The sequence below is a fragment of the Neophocaena asiaeorientalis genome, unplaced genomic scaffold, assembly GCF_003031525.2.
Source record: "Neophocaena asiaeorientalis asiaeorientalis breed wild unplaced genomic scaffold, Neophocaena_asiaeorientalis_V1.1 scaffold275, whole genome shotgun sequence".
In the NCBI taxonomy this organism is placed as follows: Eukaryota; Metazoa; Chordata; class Mammalia; order Artiodactyla; family Phocoenidae; genus Neophocaena; species Neophocaena asiaeorientalis.
In genome coordinates this window covers 1866713-1885277 of record NW_020173679.1, presented here as the reverse complement: position 1 = coordinate 1885277, position 18565 = coordinate 1866713, and the positions used below count along the sequence as shown (strand labels likewise).

The following is an 18565-nucleotide window of genomic DNA, read 5'->3' as shown; positions in this document are numbered from 1 at the left end:
CGGGGTGGGGCCTCCCCACAACCCTTAGCCTGAGAACTTGGCCTGATCCCAGCTGAGGAGGGATCAATACATGTTAGTTTTTAAAAAATGAATAAAGGCGGACCCCAAAATCAAGACAGGAATAACAGAACATTTGTCCCAGAGAAGAGAAGGCTTGGAGGACACGGCTGCTCTGAGAGGCCCCTCGGAGTGGTGGGGAGACCAGGGCCGATAGGACAATGTCCTAAATCCCATATAAAGGTCTGCAGGGACAAAGACACAAGATTGGGGGCCACAGGCCGGGTTCCCATCGGTGTCTGCCTCTGATCAGCCGTGTCACCTTCAACAGGTCAGCTTCCTTTCCTGAGACTTAGTCTCCCATCTGTAAATAAAGGGATCAAGCTAAATGAGCACTAAGGCTCCTTAAAGTTCTAGGATCCTTATTGACTATCAGAGCTGTCTTGTGAAGTGATGAGATCCCTGTAACCGGAAGTGTTCAAGGAAAAGTGCAATGTCCAGTGGATCGGAGACCCTGGTGAGAGGGTTCCTGCTGTGGACAAGGGAGCAGGGACCTTGAAACCCTCTGAGCACTGCTTTGATTTTAGGGCTGTATACTTTTAAGGTCTTGGCGTTTGATTCTAAGAGTCTATGATCCGGGGATTTTGCAGTCCTATGCCATCACATTTCAATGGTGCCGGGAGGCGGGATAGTGGAATGGTTCAGAGTGGTCTCGGAGCCAGACGCCCATGTGTGAATTCCAGCTCCATCACTTACTCCCCCGGTCCTCAGTTCCCTCATCTGCAAAATGGAGATGACAAAAATAGGGTCCACTTTGTTCTGAGGATTAAATGATTGCACGTAAACGCACAGACACAGAGTCAGGAAGTGCTTGGCACACAGAAGTGCCCTGAGTAGGGGCCATTATTACTAAACTCCACCTGTTCTTAGTGGTTCCAATTCTGGCCACCCTTGAAACTCCAGGTTCATTCATCTGGCAGTCATATTGGGTACCTACTATGTGCCAGACACTGTTCTAAGCACAGGGGATTCAGCAGACAAGAAATCCCTGCTGTCATGGGGCTGATGTCCAAGTAAGCAAGGAAGCAGGTAAATATATGTCAGGTGGGGTTCTATCAGTCAAGTGTGTCACCCCCTCTGCCTCCCTTCCAGCCCTGCTCCCCAGCAGAGGGTCGGGAGCCGCCTTGTGAAGCCCGCAGGGCATTATATGGTGTTATATGGTACCCCCGATGGCTGGTGGAGACGCCCCATCTCAGCCCGCAGAAAGCCCAACCACCATGAAGGGTAGGAAGGGGGTGTGAGGCAGGAGGACGCATGCCTAGGGACCAATGACTCCTTTCCCTGGAAGAATCTTCATTTCTAAACAACTGGGGTCCCGAAGCCAACCTTTGCATACATCTTCCTTGCAGGTAAACAAATCTGTTTCGTCCTGAGCTCCAAGATCCCTGAGCCTGCGTGTTTCTTCTAGAAACAGAGACTGCAGGTCTGATAGGTCCCGAGGCCACCCCAGGTGTCTCCCACAACTGCCTATGAAAACATCTCACCCTTCAGATGACCAGCACCAAGAGACCAGGGCTGTGTGCACCTCTTTACATATGACCCCAAATCAGAACCCTGCTATTTGCCTGGGGGTGGGCTGGGCACATTCTGAACAGAATTGCATTTTGGAGGCCCTAGAGGGACTGGCTAAGTAATAACTTACGCCAAACCTCTTCATTACAGTAGATGACATTTATGATGCCTTTCTATGCGCCAGGCGCGATGCCCAGCACCCTACATACATAATCTTCATCATTCCCACTGTAATCCTAAGAGGTAGGGGCGATTAGTCTCTCCATTTCGTAGGTGAGAAACCTGAGATTTCACTAAGAGAAGCAACTTCCTAAAGACACCCGTAGTAAGTGACTGTCCTGGGACCCGAGCCCAGGTCTGTCCGTCGTGTTCTTTTCCTCGGTGCTACATTGAAAGAAAGGCCAGGTGAAACGTTCCACTCGGCAAACCGATGCTTCCTACAGCGTCCTGCTACCAGGGCTAGGTGTTGAGGGAAGGACCAAAAGTAAGTAATAAAATCCAGCCTCTACTTTTAAAAAACTCAACCCTGAGCAGGGATTCTGGGTGGGACACTGGGGCCACCACTGTCCCTCCTGGAGCCTCCATTTCCCCATATGTAAATAGGAAGCTTGAAGTACATACTGGCTAAGAGCCTTTCCAGCTCAGCCATCGGAGGCTTTCCAGCAGAATAAGAGTTGTAGATGCTGTTCTAAGTAAACTCTTTGCCTGTGTTAACTCCTTTGAGGTCCAGAACCACCAAGAAGGTAGGTGGTTATTAGCAACAAAGGAAGTGAGGCCCAGAGGAATAACGGAGTTTGCCCATCTTAGCTAGGAGTCAGAGGCAGGATTCAAAGCCAGGCAGTTGGGCTCCAGAGTCCCTGCTCTTAACCATCATGGCACACTTTGTGAGGATGGAGGCGCCTGCTGTGGTGGAGGCAGCCCTGGGGAGACAGGACAGTGAGGAAGAAGCGAGGAGAGGAAAAAAAGCAAAAGACGTGTCCTCTCCTCCAGGAAGTCCTCCTGGATGCTGAGAGGAGTTGGAAACCCCTCCTCAGACCTCCTTATAGCACCTTGCATGCCACCTCATCTGAGCTGACTGCACCAGAGAGCAGCTGTCGTGTGCCCAGGCCAAGGGCAGCTTGAGCGCTGGGACTGTGTCCTGCTCACCTTCTATCCTTACTGTCCTGCTTGACACAGAGTGGAGTCCCAGGAACAGTTTGAGATGGGAAGGAGGGAAGTAAGGAGGGCGGGAAGGAGGAGGGAAAGGAAGGGAAAGGGGGAGAACGCTTCCAACTTGGTTGAGTCCTCTTTGTTTGAGGAACGGATGACCCATGCCGAAGAAACAGCTGCACGCAGCGAAACTAGAGCACAGTGTCCCAAACTTAAGTCTTTCTCTGACCATCTTCAGGACTTTGGCCACGTTTGCATATTATCTGTATTGTCATTTACTTTTTAAAATAAAATCACTGTATTTTTTTTTTTTTTGCGGTCCGCGGGCCTCTCGCTGCTGTGGCCTCTCCCGTTGCGGAGCACAGGCTCCGGACGCACAGGCTCAGCGGTCACGGCTCACGGGCCCAGCCGCTCCGCGGCATGTGGGATCTTCCCGGACCGGGGCACGAACCCGTGTCCCCTGCATCGGCAGGCGGACTGTCAACCACTGCGCCACCAGGGAAGCCCCAAATCAGTGTATTTTAAAATAAACATGCATATCAATCTCATAAAAAGGAAGGCAACTGGAAACACTCACACAAGGGAAAACAAGACAGCATGGGAAAGTCCTGCCGGAATACATCACCTGCCAGGGCATCCTCCCTGTGCTTTAAACAGGGAGACTGGCAAGTGTTAGGAAGCCCCGAAGGATGCTGAGCACCAAGCTGAGACTGTCTCTTCCACACGCCCCAGGCCCAGAAGAGAAGGGAGTGGTTCAGGGTTATTTATCATCTGTGTCGCTCGCCTTTGGGGATATCTCTCCACCTCGGAGTGTAGGAGCCCCACCCTTTGGGAAATGCTGATTTAAAACAAAGCCGTTTCCCACACCCTCCGTCTGAAGCAGGGAGCAGGTAACACTGCCTCAGTCGGACTGGCAGGCATCCATCCCACCCAGGACGCCCGTGGGGAAGCCCTCGCTGCCTTGGGGAGGTGGGGAAAAGCCAGGACCTTCATTTTATTTGGGAGCCAGTTTTTGATCTTGATTTCGCTGCCACATCTCCTTTTTCTGTGAATCCTTAACGGGTAAGAGCCAGCTGCCCTGTTCATCCAGCTTGGTAAGCTGAACACCGTTTCTCCCCTCGGAGAAAGGACAGCCGATACCAGGGGCCATAAACACCCCTCCGTCCCTGCTGAGACCGCCCTCAGGTCAGCAGACATCGTCCAGAGGTTTGGGTGTCTTAAGTGATCCATGCCAGGGGATCCGTGTCTTCACCCACCAGTGGGGGGACTCCCCACTGAGCCTTATGGCCAAACACCAGCAAAGGCACACCAGAGCTATCTCTGCCTTCCACTGTTCATTTGTTTGTTCGTTCATTCATTCATTCAACAAGTATTCCTATAGAGCTGTGAGCCATGGGCCAGGAATTCTTGGCTTCTGCCTGTGAGGCTTAGGGCCTGAAGGGGAAACAAAGAAACAGATAAAGACAATAATTGTTTGTATGAGACAGCTCACAGCTGGAGGCCTCCTGATAGAAGGGGATGGGGACCTGCCTGGACTTACTTTTGAGGCAGGGGTTCCTCATTGGAGCAGGGAGCAGGCATTTCTGCTGAGCCCCGCAGGCCAAGGAGCCAGCCCTGGAAGAGCGTTTAGGTTGGAAGGAACATCGTGTGCAAAGTCCAGAGGTGGAGAAGCATTCTCTCACAGCAGCCCCGTTTTGCACACTCATTCTTGTATTAATATTTCTCTGGTTTGTCCCAGGGAATTTGCTGCAAATCCAGACACGAAGGTTCTAGGAAGTCAGACTGATTGAAGTTTGAACCTCACATCTATTACAGACTAGCGGTGTGGCCTTGGGCAAGTGATTTGACCTCTTTGAGCCTCAGTTTCCCCTTCTGTAAATGGAACTAGAAGGGCAGGCCTCATGGGTCTATGTATGGACAGACGTACGAAGAGCTAGCACAGGTCTTAGAGGAAAGGGAGACCCGAGGATGTTAGATTGGGCTTCCCTGGTGGCGCAGTGGTTGACAGTCCGCCTGCCGATGCAGGGGACACGGGTTCGTGCCCCGGTCCGGGAAGATCCCACATGCCGCGGAGCAGCTGGGTCCGTGAGCCATGGCCTCTAAGCCTGCGCGTCCGGAGCCTGTGCTCCGCAACGGGAGAGGCCACGACAGTGAGAGGCCCGCGGACCGCAAAAAAAAAAAAAAAAGAAAAAAAAGATGTTAGGTTATCTTCCCACTGGTGCTTAATCAATCCCTGTGTCTGTGGAAGGTGGGCTTTCCTAATCAAGGGGGTCCATGCAGCGAAAGCCAAGCAGGGCCTCAGGCTCCAGACAAAGAACTAGCTTTCGCATCTGAGTGTAGCAGGTGGGTCTCAATTCAGGTGGGTTCTGGATATGCGGCCTCCTCCTCGGGGGCTTCCTGGAGGAGGTGTGGAGTGAGCATGTGTATGAACAAGGGTGGTCACACATCTTTGAGGGCGGGAGCAGCTGCAGGGAAAGAGCACTGGACTGAGAGTCACTCAGACCCGGCTGTGCCTCTCCGACCCACCCTGTCACGTGGGCAAGTCCCCCACTCTCTCTGGGTCTCAGTTTGCTCATCTGTAAAGTGGGGATCATGATAATGACCTCCTCATTGGGCGGTCGGGAGGACAGAATGGGATTGTACCTATGAAATCACTCTGCAAACTGTTCCGAGTTGCAGGGAGGTGAGGATCTCCTCCCACAGAAGAGGATGCTGGCTGGATGGAGGGTATAGCCGTGCCTCAGCTCCCTGCCAGGAGCCAAGCTGAGGGCTCTCCATGCTCCGCTCTCCATCCCCCAGGTCTGGTTCAGTAACCGCCGCGCCCGCTGGCGTAAACAGGCAGGAGCCAACCAGCTGGCAGCATTCAACCACCTTCTGCCAGGCGGCTTCCCGCCCACCGGCATGCCCACGCTGCCCCCCTACCAGCTGCCAGACTCCACCTACCCCACCACCACCATCTCCCAAGGTGAGTGCTCAGCCCTATCCTGGCATCTCAGCCACACCTTTTCATTCCCCTCCGCCCCCACCCACTCCTTCCTTCCTTAACAAAGAAAGAATAAGAGGGTGTTTGGTTTCTCTTTAATGGCTGTCTGGCTGCTTTCATGGGGACAGACTATTAAGACAAAAGAGATGGGGTCCTGCCCTTGAACTACTAGGCTGTGCATCCGGGTGGAGATAAACAGGGTCGCCTCCATGCACCTGTTTAGAACAGAGCTTCTCAAACTGTAAAGTCACATGCATCTCCTGGGTCTTATTAAAATGCAGAAGAGATGATGGTGGGCAGAGAAGAGTAACTCCCCTCCCTGGCTCCTGGCCCCCAGTCTGCCCTCCCCTTCCCACCCTCCGCCCCCAGCGCACATTAAGAATCCTGCTACTTGACTTCTGCCTCATGGAGCCCCGTGGCCTCCTCGTAAAGGACTGGCAGGCTAGAGTTCTAGAAGCTGAGGAGAGGCCTCCCCATGATTTTTGATGAGAAGTTGAACTGTGGCCAATGGTGATGGTCCCAACTGCCGGAAGGCTACATGGAGGGGCTGGGACAGAGAGGAAGAGCAGCCCAGCAGCTAGGAACAGAACGGCAGATCAAACTCTGACCCCCCACTCCCTAGCCTTGTCACCTTGCACAAGGGCCCTGAGCCCGCTGAGCCTTAGTTTCTTCATCTGTAAAGTGGGAATCACTATTGCTTCGTACCCTTAGACACTGTTTGTAAAAGCACCTGGTGAGTGGTCGGCACTCATAAAGTGCTATCGGGACAGGCCTGGGCAGATTGACACAGTCCTCAAGGAGATCTGACTTTCAGTCCAGATAATGTTTATTGAGCACCTACTACGTGCCAACCACTGAGAACAAGGCCAGCACATAGTAGGTGCCTAGAGGTTGTCTGGAATGTTGATTGGCGGTCAGTCAAGACTTGCCAGTCCGTAGTGTCCTGCCCAGAAGCCAGTCGTCCCATCCCAAGTAGCAAGAGAAGGTGGTCCCCTCCCCACTCCATCCGACGGACAGAGGCTGGGAGAAGGAGGTGGCTCAGGTCTTCCCTTCCAAACAGGAAGTACTTGCCCTCCCTCGCCCTCTGGGGTGAGGCCACTTGCTCAGGCCCTCTCCTGGGTCTCTCCACAGATGGGGGCAGCACCGTGCACCGGCCCCAGCCCCTCCCGCCGTCCACCATGCACCAGGGGGGCCTGGCTGCGGCCGCTGCAGCCGCGGACACCAGCTCTGCTTATGGAGCTCGCCACAGCTTCACCAGCTACTCCGAGAGCTTCATGAACCCGGCAGCGCCCTCCAACCACATGAACCCTGTCAGCAATGGCCTGTCTCCTCAGGTAGGTGTCCCGGCCCCCCGCCCAAGGTCCCATCACCAGATGATCGCCAGTCCAGCCAGCGAGGGCTCTGGGGGACACAGGCTGACTCTCCCTCGGGGAAGAATGGCTGTTGGACACCTTGAGAGAGTTTAAGTGGGAGGCGGGGATGTGCCTTCCACCTTCACTTGTCACTATTCTGTGACCTTTCACCCTGGGTTTATCTTCTTCAAGCCACAGACCTGGGTGACCCAGCGGGCAGATGCAGAGAAAAGGTTTCCATCACAGGTTTCCATATTTCTCACCACCCAGAGCTTATTAAACTGGCCCATCACCCCCCTCATGGCTGTTCAGTCCGTAAAAGTCAGGCATTTTCAGCGCGTTGATGGAAGCCTTGCACCATTTCCTATGGGATGCTGACTGGTTGAGGCTTTGTTCTAGAATCGGGAGTCTTTCCTGGATTCCATCCTGGGCTCCATCTCCCACCTTGGTCACTAGGTGGGACCAAGTACTCCTGGTGGAGAGAACTGTGGCAATGGGTGGGGAGGGGAGGGATGGTTCTAGCCCGGGAATTCTACTCTCATTGGGTCTTGGAACTCTGTTTACTCACATGTGGTTGGTTGCTGGTTAAGTCACTCATTGCCTGATGGTGCTATTAGAAGTGGTGGGACCATCTTTAGATGAAGCCAGAAAGACAAGGCTGAGGCTGATGTGGTTATTGGTGGGTTTGGGGAACAGGACTCAGTGATGCTCGAAATCTTAGTAAATTGGAAGAACTGCTGAGCTCATTTTTGTCGCTCTAACAGGCTCTCAAATATCTGTGGGGGAAAGAATTGAGTCCAAGTCTCATTTTACCTTGCCTCCCATTTTCTGAGACACCTCTGTCATGTCTGTGGTGAGAACACATGGGGTGCAAACTTATCTGAACAGCTGTAACGTGGTAGAAAAGGTGAGGCGTGGAGGGGGTTTAAATCCCAGCTCCACTGCTCAGGGTGTTAGGCTAGTAAGCATCTTCGAGCCTTAGTTTATCCCCCATTAAACAAAAGAGTAATTAAACAGAGAGCTGCTAACCTCCTAAGGGGTGTTCTCTGCATTCAATGTGCTAACAGGTGAAAGCACTTAGCACAGAGCCTGGCACAGAATAGGGGCTCAATAAACTGTTAATATGAGAAATGTATTACCTAAAGAAAAAGACCAAAGAGAAGGTCAGCAACATGCCCCCAGGCCACTTCCACCCAGCTACCTGTTTTCCTAAGTAAAGTTTTAGTGGAACACAGCCATGTCCGTTCATTACGTATTTATTTATGGCTGCCTTTGTGCTACAACAGCAGAGTTGAATAGTTTCAAAAGAGGTCACGTGGCCTGTAAAGCCTAAAACATGACTGGCCCTTATAGAAAAAACTGGCTACCGTTGGTCTAAATATTCCCCCAAATGTTCAATTTCTGCATGTTTGGGGGTCATTCCTATTTGCCTCAATTAATGTGTGTCGTTGAGGACTAATTGTATTTCAGTTCCATCATTTGCTTATGGGTAAGATCCCTTCCCCTCTCTACACCCCAGTTTTCTCATCCGTGAAATGGGGTGATGTTAGCCCCTACCTCATAGGGTTGCTGAGGATTGAATGAGATGACCTAGGTAAAGCACTTAGGCCAGGTCCAGTGCAGAGCTGAATGCCCGGTGAACCCAAGCAGCTGAAGGGAGAGCTCCCAGGGGTGAAGCAGCAGGTCCTCATGGGCCCCACATTGGGAGGGTGATGCAGCCTGTAGACCAGAATGTTTTTCCAGTAGAACCTAATTGGCCTCTTTGGGGTTCAAGGCCACCAGCTCCATCTCATTAGTGCCGAGGACTAACTGGCCAAGCTAACCTTCCAGAGCCAGGTTTAGACATGACAGGATCCAGAGCTGGCTGGGTAAGGATGGCTGCAGGGACCCACAGTGTCCACACTCGAGAATGTGGTCCAGGCCTGGCCTTATGGTACAAAACATATTGGAGAAAATCTGAAGAGGGGTGTTGAGATCAAGTGGGCCCTCCAGCCCACTTTACAGGTGGAGGGCTAGGACACGTCGGCTGGGCCAGGCCCGAGAGTCTGGGGCATCTGGCTCCCTGACCACGGCTCTTCCATGCACACCCATCTCCATGTGGGCGGAGGTTTATCCCCAGAACAGCACTTCTGTCACAAGACAGAGGAGAAACTAGCAAATGAAGGGGCCCCTGGCTTCTGGAGCATGTGGTTCAGCAATGGTATTAAAGAGAAGATATTCCGCGCACTGTCTGAGCCCAGAATTGAACCTCAGGGAGGGAAGCAGAAGAAGGGAGAGAGCCTGACCCACTAAGGTGAGCAGCCAGACCAAACCCGACCTTTTCCCCACTTGAGCTGGACCCTCACCCCTCCTCTGAGAGACCCTCAAGGCTTCCGCCCCATTCCTCAGGGCAGAGGGGCTGTGCGGGGCGTGACGGATTGCGTGAACTTCAGAGACCCATCGGGAGGTTCCCACCAAAGGTGTGAAGACAGATGGAGGATCTGACAGGGGCCGAGGGGACCAGGAGGTGAACAGCTGCTAGAGGTCAGGGAGAGGGCTGCGTGCGGGGCGGACGTGAGGGCAGGGTCAGGCTGTGTGTGCTTCTGCGTGTGTGAACCTCCGCGTTAGGCTACAAACACTTCCTGAAGGAAGGGGGCAGCGAGGGGGTGTTTAGGGTCTTATACGGAAGTCCCTGGCATTTCCCTGTACTCCCTCCCCCATCTGACAGGCCAGTTACACATGGTCAGCAATCTCTGTGGTCTTGGGGGTCGTGCGGGTTCTCCACCAAGAGAGGTTCATTACCATGTCTGTCTCCCCAGCAGGAGGGGTTTCTCCATAGCTCACCTGGGCAGCAGGGGGAGGATGGGCCCCACTTGGGCTGCGGGGCCAGCATACCCTCCCTCATCCAGGATCTCAGGTCCACGGTCGCCCAGAGAGCCTCGGCCCTTGTTCTTAGCGCAGCCCAAGGGGATGCAGTCGGGGACCCAGCTGGGACTCTGCTGGGCACCTGCTTGCCTCACCGACCGGCTTGCCGCTGCCTGGAGAGGACCTGCCTCCTCCCCGCTTGTTGACCCGGGTCCTGGCCTCAGACCCAGCCTGGGAAGTGGGTGCTTCCAAGCCTCAGAGCCTCCACGGAGAGTCTGCCCAGCAGACTCTCACAGAAAAGCCATTTACTCATCTAAGCTCTGGGCCTGTCCTCTGGCTCTAATATAACACACAGTTATGGAGTGCCGGCTATGGGCCAAGCTCTGTTCTCGGCACTTGGGATAAATCAGTGAACACAGGGATGAAGGTCCCTGCTCTAGTGGAGCTGGCAGTGTAACGGGACAGACAGACAATAAGCATAATAAAACAGCAAGGCGTGCAACATGTTTAATAACAACGTGGATGAGGACAGCTAACCTTTCTGAGCCTCTGTGATGTTCTGACCCTGTTCTCAGTGTTTCCTATGTGTTAATCTACTTGAGCGTCAAACCCTGGGTTCACCCTTCGTTTCTAGAACCTGAGATTTTACCCACTCACACTGCCCTCCTGCCTCTCAGAAACGCCCACACATGCTCTCTTTTTGAGAGACTGGCTGGCGGCGAGGAGAAATCATCTCGGAAGCCAGTCCCTCCTTCTCAGTGGAAGGGAAAGCTCCTTCAGCCCATGTCATGGATGAGAACACTGAGGCCTAACTCAGGTTAGGGGCCAACAGGCAGAGCTGAGTCGTATGAGAGGCTTAGATGACCTTGAGGCTTGGTTCCCTCGGGGCCTAGGCCCTCACCCACCCCCAGAACCCAGCCTGGTAGGATTAGGGACTCAGCACGTGGACGGCCCTGGCTTTGCTTGGAAACAACTCTTAGAAACCAGCTCAGGACAGCTTAGGACAAAAGGACCCTTTTGTGACATCACTTCGAGTGATCTGATTCCTGCAGGTGGATCAGTTCGTACCAGCCCACGTGTGGGAATCACGAGCAGGGCACAGTTTTAAGGGCGGTGGGCAGAGATAGAAAGGGGACACTCAGGTCCTTAGAGATTCCCCGGTCTGATGGGGGAGACACAGCCCCCAACCTGAGGAGCTCTCAGTCTGAGAGGAGGGACACGACTCTGTCCTCAGGAAACCCCTTGTCCTTAGACGCCCCAGTCTGATGGTGGAAGCACAGCCCTGTCTTGGAGAGTTCCCAATGTGATGGGGGAGACAGGCCACGGGGGCCATTCATAGCCGCAGCACTGACCAGTCAGAGCTCCCAAGCAAAGCATCAGGATCAAGGTTCTGCTGTTTCCAGGGTCATGTGAGCTGAAGGCCACAGGCAGGCTGCCCCGTGCTGGGGTCTTCTCCGGGGCCTGTGCAGATGTGTTACCAGGGGCAGCCCGAAGCTGGAGCTGCCTTGTCCCCCAGGCTTTCTTAGAGGCAGACTATCAGAGTTGGCAGTGGAAACTGAGGCCCAGAGAGGGGGAGAAAATTGCCCAGATCACACTGTCAGGTTCGCAGCTGAGCTGGGACCCGCACCCAAGGGCTCCGGACACCTCACCCACAGCTCCCGCCACTGCTTCATGGGAAGGGGGCGTTTCTCTCCTGCCACCACCCCTCCTCTTGCCTCTTCATGACGTCCCTTGTGCATCGTCCCCTTTGTTCCTCTCTGGAGCTTAACGTGGAGGAACCTGTAAAGGGATTTACATATTTACAATCTCCCCCATGTGGAATTAGTGAAAGATATTCTCTAAGTGTGACGTTAATCACACGGCCGCGATCGCAGGACACCAAGCCTCGTCGTCCTTTCCCTCCCATAGTACTTACAGTGATGGCTCACATGGAATGAACGCTTACCGTGGGCCAGCCGTGAATGGGCTAAATGTCATACCAGCTTTCACGCAGCCAGTCTTGGCGGCTACCTTGTGACCTTGGTTTACAGATGAGGAAATGGATTTGTCCAGGGTCATCCATCCATCCGCCCATCTAACAAATATTAATTAAGCCCTACCACATGCCAGGCCCCGTGGTAGGTTCTGGAAAGTGGCAAAGCTAGGATTCAGATGGTCTGGCTCCAGAGCCCACTATGCTGTTCTCTTGTATCTGCCCCGTAAGATTTGTCCTGTGGTCCATATGGGGAAACTGAGGTCTGAGGCCACAGTGGCAGTTAACGGCATGGTCAGGTTCATGGTCTACACCTTCAAGCTTCCCCTCCCTCCCTAGACCAGTAGGAATAAAGCTCAGGGCTTTTCAATTCTTTATGAACGGGGTCTCCAGAATGCCTCTCCGTGGTAGAGTCCCACCACTGCCCTCCTGGCATCCTTTGAGGCCTCCAGGGGAGCCAATCCAGCAAGGAAAGACACCCCATCAGCTGATCACCTATGGGATGCCACATCCCCTGTCAGCACTTTGCTTCTGTGAAGTTACTCTGGCCCCACAGAACTTGGGAAGAGAGACTCAGAGAGCTTAAGTAACTTGCTGAAGGCCACAGAGCAGGTGAGTGGTGGCGATGCAATTCTAAGGCAGACGTGCCTGACCCACGCACCTCACCTTCTCATCACCCTCAGCGGGATAAGATGGAGAAACCTCTCACGCTGCGGAACTGAGCCAGGGCCCTTCGCACGGTGGCCACTGGAAACTCCCTTTGCCTTTTTCTCCCCTCACTTCCTCTGTGTGTTTTTTTTCCCTTTATTGGCGACACTGCGTTTATAATAAGCATTTAAAATGAGTCTTGCTGGACCAGGGACAGGGAAGGAGGAGGGCATAAGAGATTTGTCGGCAAGAAGACGGGGAGGGGGATCGTGGGGTGTTAAATAGCCCAGAATTTTTAAAAAACTGATGCAAATCACTGGTAGGAGAGAAAATTATGTGCAATTACGTCCTGATATTGGAAGGTTTTGCCTAGCCCAGGCAACAAGATCTCATTAACAAGCAGAAAATAAGATTGAAATGGTGTGTAAAAGAGCTGAAAAATGAATTTGAATGCTGCGTTTGTCCACAATTACCCCCTCCTTCACACATATTTTATTGCAATTTTTTTATTATTCTTAATCTCTCCATTCCTCAAAGCAGATTGGGGACATCCTGGCATTACTGGGGCGTCGGGAGGAGGTGTGGAGGATTTCCTGCTCCCCTGAAAGGAGACCCTTCTCTCGCACATTTTCCAAGGTTGGGTTTTGGAAGGATCAGAATTCATTTCTCCGGCTTAGCGGGTTGTAGGAACATGAGGCTTTAACCCCAGCCTAGTGAGCGCGCCTCTGGGCCCCGCCCAGCCCTTCCTTTTCCTCCCTTCCCGGCGGCCCCTTTGCCTCCAGCTTCCTTCCCTTCGCCTTCTCAGGGTCTCCTCCAGGCTCATCCTTTCCCGGGAAGTCTCTCCTGGGAAGCCTGGGGCAAGAGAAACGGGCTGGCCTCTGCCAACAAGCAGCCCTGAGTTGGACTTCTGGTTCTGCCACTATCTAAGTTGCTGTGTGGCCCCGGGGCAGCTTGCCTAACCTCTCTGGGCTTCCTTTTCCTCATCTGTAAAAGGGAGTGATAATCCCTACCTCTCAGGGGGTGCTGTGAGGACTAAGGGAGATTTGAGTACAGTACCCGGCACATAGTAGGTGCTTAATAAATTCTCCACCCACCTCCCCCGTCTGTGCCCTGGCCTCCCAACTCTGTTTTACTGCCACCTCATTTCTTCTATCTCTTTCCCCCTTTCCTTCCCACCTGGAAAATGCCTGAGTTGGTTTCCAGTCTTGGGAAGAGAGGGTGACAGGGTGCAGGTAGCACCCCTCTCTGCAGAAAGCACAGGAAAGGCCATCTCCCTCCCTCCGCCCTCAGGTCCCAGGGAAAGATGAGCTGGGATGGAAGGAGTGACCGGCTCCAGTTGGAAGGACAGGCTGTGACGCTGGTTTTTCCCAGGATTAGGGGAAAGCTAACTGAATCACCTCACCCACCTACCCATTGCTCACGGTGACCACTGGTGATGGTGTGGGGTCAGGGGTCAGCTTGTGGACAGGACCAAGACCCTGTGGCCAGATTTTCTTGGACTTGAAGCCAAATGCCCTTTTGCAGTATCTGCCCTCCCTGACTGGCTTTCACTGCACCAGTAACAGCCCAGCTCCCAGACCTCCCCCACATCAGCCAGCCACATCTGCCAGCCTGAGTCACAGCCCTGATCAGGGTACCAACTGGAGGTCGTGAGGAGCGTCCACTTACCTCATCAGGCCTCCGCACACCCCCAGCGCCCCTTCCCCATAACTCCTGGCCAGGCCCACCCCGGGACGAGGATGAGCTACAGGCTCAGAGAATCAGCCATGGGGGTCCCAGGCATCCCCAGTCCTTCCAGCCCCTGAGCAGGCAGACCTGCCAAGACCCTGCTCTCATATCCAGCTCTGCCTTTGGCCATGGTTAACCTACCTCAGTGGGAAAAGCCGAGTTATTCCCCCCGGTGGCTGGCCAAACAAAGCCACCTGTTCACATCAGTCAGAGGCCCAGCTCCAGCCCACAGGGAAAGGCCTGGGCAGAGCCTCGTCTCCTGTGAAAACAGACTCGTGTTTATGTCTCTGCCTTTCTCACCCCTTTTCCTGGGTGGAGGGGACTGAGGGGGTGGTGGACAGAAAGATGAGACCGGGATCAGGAACTTTCCAGAATACTGGTGATGGAGGTGGTGGGTCATGCCTATGTGCAGGCCCTGCTAGGAACTGGGGGGTCTAGCTTATGGCCTGGCTTCTGGGTGACTTCGGGGTCTTTTTTTTTTTCTAAAGATTTTTTGATGTGGACCATTTTTAAAGTCTTTCTTGAATTTATTTCAGTATTGCTTCTGCTTTTTATGTTTTGGTACTTTGGCCCCAAGGCGTGTGGGGTCTTAGCTCCCCAACCGGGGATTGAACCTGCACCCCCTGCATTGGAAGGAGAAGTCTTAACTACTGGACCGCCAGAGAAGTCCCCAACTTTGGGGTCTTTCTACCATTGAGGGCAACCCTGGGTTTTTCTCCTTAGAGGACTGAGTGGGATTCTGGGAAGACGGCATTTTGAGCTCATCTCCCTGAGTCTGGACAAGGGCTGTGGATTGAGGGCTGCCCTCAAGGGATGCTCTGGGCCTCTTTTTTGTCCACTACTGATACATCTATAGCAATCAAGACCTATACCTTGAGAAGGTGTGGGCAGGAGCTGACCTCTGCCCCTCCCCATGAGCACAGTAAGGCCTGGTATAAACAAGTGGGAAAGAGGAGACCTAGATGTTTCCACGCACCATTTGATGTCAGGGACCACGGTCTTCAGTAGGACCACATGCGAGGCAGTGGTACTCTGTGCATGGTGATTCATTCTAGTGACACACAGAACTCGGTGTCTGGCCCGTAGTAGGCCTCCAGCAAGTGTTGGTGAACCCCCAGGAGTATTGCAGGCTTGACTACACACAGCTGTGGTCCGTACCCAAGAGATTTTTACGGCAGCTGATCAGTTAGTTTGAATGTTAGTATGTTCAGTCGCCTTCAAATTCATTGTCTGACTCCTGTTACTAACACAATGTATAGGGAGGCGCAAAAAAGAAATAACACATGGCTGTCTCTGCTCTTACCAAGTATGTTTTAGGGGAGACAGTACTAGCCCCGCTCACAACCAAAGAGCAATGAGAGAATCAGTTATTGACAGTTTAGAGGGATTTCTGGTCAGACAGAATAGGAAGAGCAGAGGAGTTTGGAAAAGGGAGGGCATTGTCAAAGAAGGCTTCCTGGAGGAGGAGTCTCAAAGGGCAAGGTAGCATTTGCTCAGGGGAAAATAAGGGAAGGGGTAAGAGGTTGGTGCAGACTGGACAGCAGCAAATAATATGACAAATGCTAAAACAGTGTCTAATTCAGATACATCACGGGCTGAGTGAAATGATCATACAGACCAGGTTTTGGATCCCGGGTCTTCTATACTTACTTGCTATGTGACCACGGGCAAGTTACATGAGCTCTCGGAGCCTCAGTTTCCTCATCTGGAAGATGGGGCCAATACTGGTCACCTTGTAGTATTTTGAGAAATAAATGAGACTATTCATGTGAAATACCTAAAACTATGCTTGGCAATAGAGGAAGAGCTTAATAAGTGAGAGTTTTTCCCTCTTTGCTTCTCCCTGCCCTAATTAGAAATCGGGGGCGAAGGGAGGGAGGAGAGATGGATGGGGAGTTTGGGATTAGCAGATACAAACTATTATATATAGAATGGATAAACAACACGGTCCTACTGTAGAGCACAGGGAACTACATTATATCCTGTAATAAACCATACTGGAAAAGGGAAAAATTGAATTAGCCCTTCTTTTCTGGGACTGGAGGTCCAGCTCAGCCCAGGCCAGGCCTGGTCACTGGCTGGAAAACCAGGTGATCTGAGTTCCCTCCAGACTTTGCTTCTAACGCACTGTGCGACCTTGGTAGATGCCAACTCTCCGCTCTGGGCCTGAGTTTCCCAATGAAAGTGAGAGGCCAACTTCTAGTCAGGAACCTTCCTGATCAGAGCCCGTGATTCCCGTGGGTTCTTTGTATGAGCACGTGAGTCACAGCCGCTAGGTCTCTGGGTGGGGGCCAGCCTTCCTCTTCACCCTCCTGGGGCCCCAGCCTGGGCCTGGGGAGCTTCCCAACCGGCTGGGGCTTCAGCCAACCAGACCTGCCGGGCTTGGTGGGAAAGAATGCAAATAACGGATTTGTCCTTCTTTCTGATTAGCACGGGGCTGGGGCCTCTGAACCAGACAGTCCCGGCAGATAGAGGGGAAGAAAATGAGAGAGATTAGCATTTAATACAGCAGGCAGACTCAGAACTGCTGAGGCCCATCCCTGGGGTCCCCAGCAAGAGGGAGGCCTCTGGGATGGCGGGACAGCCGGACCTGGGAGGCCAGGCACGTACCCAGATAGGAGAGGCAGGGGTGACGTTGAGGGTCCCCAGAGGGCCATACTGTCCCCTGCCTCCAGGCCTTGGTACCTGCTCCTCCCTCGGCCCGGGTATCCCCCACCATCCTGTCATCATCTCAGACTCTTACTTACTTTTAAAGACTTGGTCCCTTCCAGGAAGCCTTCCTGCACCCCCTTATGCTGGGTTAGTTGTGCTTTCCCTGTGCATTTATCACATTTTATCAGTATATTAAAAGTACCTGTGTTGGTAGACAAATATTAAGTAATAATAATAATGGTTCAAATTTTTGAGCCCTTAGACCGCAGGCCAGGTGCTATGCTAAGCCCGTTATGTGGATTATTCCATTTAATCCTCATAACATCTCCTTTGGAAGGGGAGGGCCTGGAATTATTTCTGTCTTACAGATGAGGTGGTGGACAGTGGCACCATGCAGTTTAAACAGTTTGTCCAAGGTCAGGAACTAACAAGTGTCAGGGCCTGGACTTGAACTCAGACTGCCTGGCCCCAGTGACCATGCTCTTAGCCAGTACATGTCACAAAAATGGTCTGTTTCCCACTCGCTGGTGGGATCTCTGAGGGCCCCAAACTCTTTGATCTCGGCTATTCCCAGTTCCCTAAGAGGCAGGAGAGGAGAGGCGTCAGGATACCAGCTCTGGAATCCCTGGGCCTGTGCCCAATCCCCAGGACCATCACTTCCTAGCTGGGTGCTTCCAAACAGGTTCTTCTCTGCCTTGGTTTCCCCCTCTGTAAAGTGGGGTTAATAAATACTTCCCATCTCATAGAACCAGTCTGAGGATTAAGCGTGCTGATAGATGCAGAGCAGGTTGGCATCTGGCACAATGCCAGGTAGCTGTTTGCAGATGGGGGCTCCCAAGGCCACACAGCGAGCTGGTGCAGGGCCAGCCCCCCAGCTAATTCTTCTCAGCACCTTTGAGTTCCCCTGCTCCTTCCTGCCTCCCTGTCTACCCTCCTGCCCTGCCCCAGCCTCAGCCCCAGGGTTCCCCCCTCTCTCCAGACCCTCCCACCAGTCCCTTCTCTCTGCTGGCCCTCGCCCCAGCTGGGAACATTTCTCCAACACCTTCAAGGACTTGGGACAGGTATTTCGAGCTGCCCCTGGGAGTTTTGCTGTGGGGTTGAGGCTGATGGGGAGGAAACAGGCAGAAGAGGCTCCTCTCCTGGGGCTTCTGGGAGTATCCGAGACCTGGGCTACTGTCCCCCAGGCATCGCGAACGACCTTTGGAAGGTCAGGCCTGAGTGCCACCCCAGCTCCTGCGGGGTAATTCGGCCAGTCACCACCACTCTCTGCTTCCCTTTCCTTCTCAGTGACGAGAGCCAGCACTTTCTTTGGAGGGAGGACAGTCTCCACCCCAAGCCCTGCGCAGCCAGACTGCCCTCCCCCGTCCTCCTCCAGCCAGTCTCCTCTCCATGTGCCCTCCCTCAGCCCAGAACTTTCTCTTGGGCCCAGCTGATGGGAAATTAACCGCTGCTTTCTTTTCTGCACTGGTTTTCTTCCGCTTCCTTGTTCTCTCCTTTTCCCGTTTCCTCCCCCCAATCCCCAGCTCTCCTGCTCCTTTTCCCCTTTTAGCCCCATCTGCATCCGACCTTCTTTTGCTCCATCCTTCCTTCTCGCGAATCCAGTCCCCTCCCCCACTCTCTTCCCCCTAATCTCTCTCATTCTTCTCCCGGCTTCTCCCGCAAACACCT

General features: G+C 53.3%; 1 protein-coding gene across 3 annotated transcripts in view; it reads left to right on the top strand.

Annotated features, from left to right (window-relative positions):
- The window catches only part of PAX7 (paired box 7), a 99159-nt gene that overhangs the window by 55575 nt on the left and 25019 nt on the right, over window positions 1–18565 (top strand). For all 3 annotated transcript variants that reach the window (XM_024749872.1, XM_024749869.1, XM_024749871.1), the window contains exons 6-7: window positions 5518–5683; window positions 6833–7035. In XM_024749872.1, coding sequence (XP_024605640.1) covers window positions 5518–5683; window positions 6833–7035 — 369 coding nt within the window. The remainder of the gene's footprint in view (window positions 1–5517; window positions 5684–6832; window positions 7036–18565) is intronic.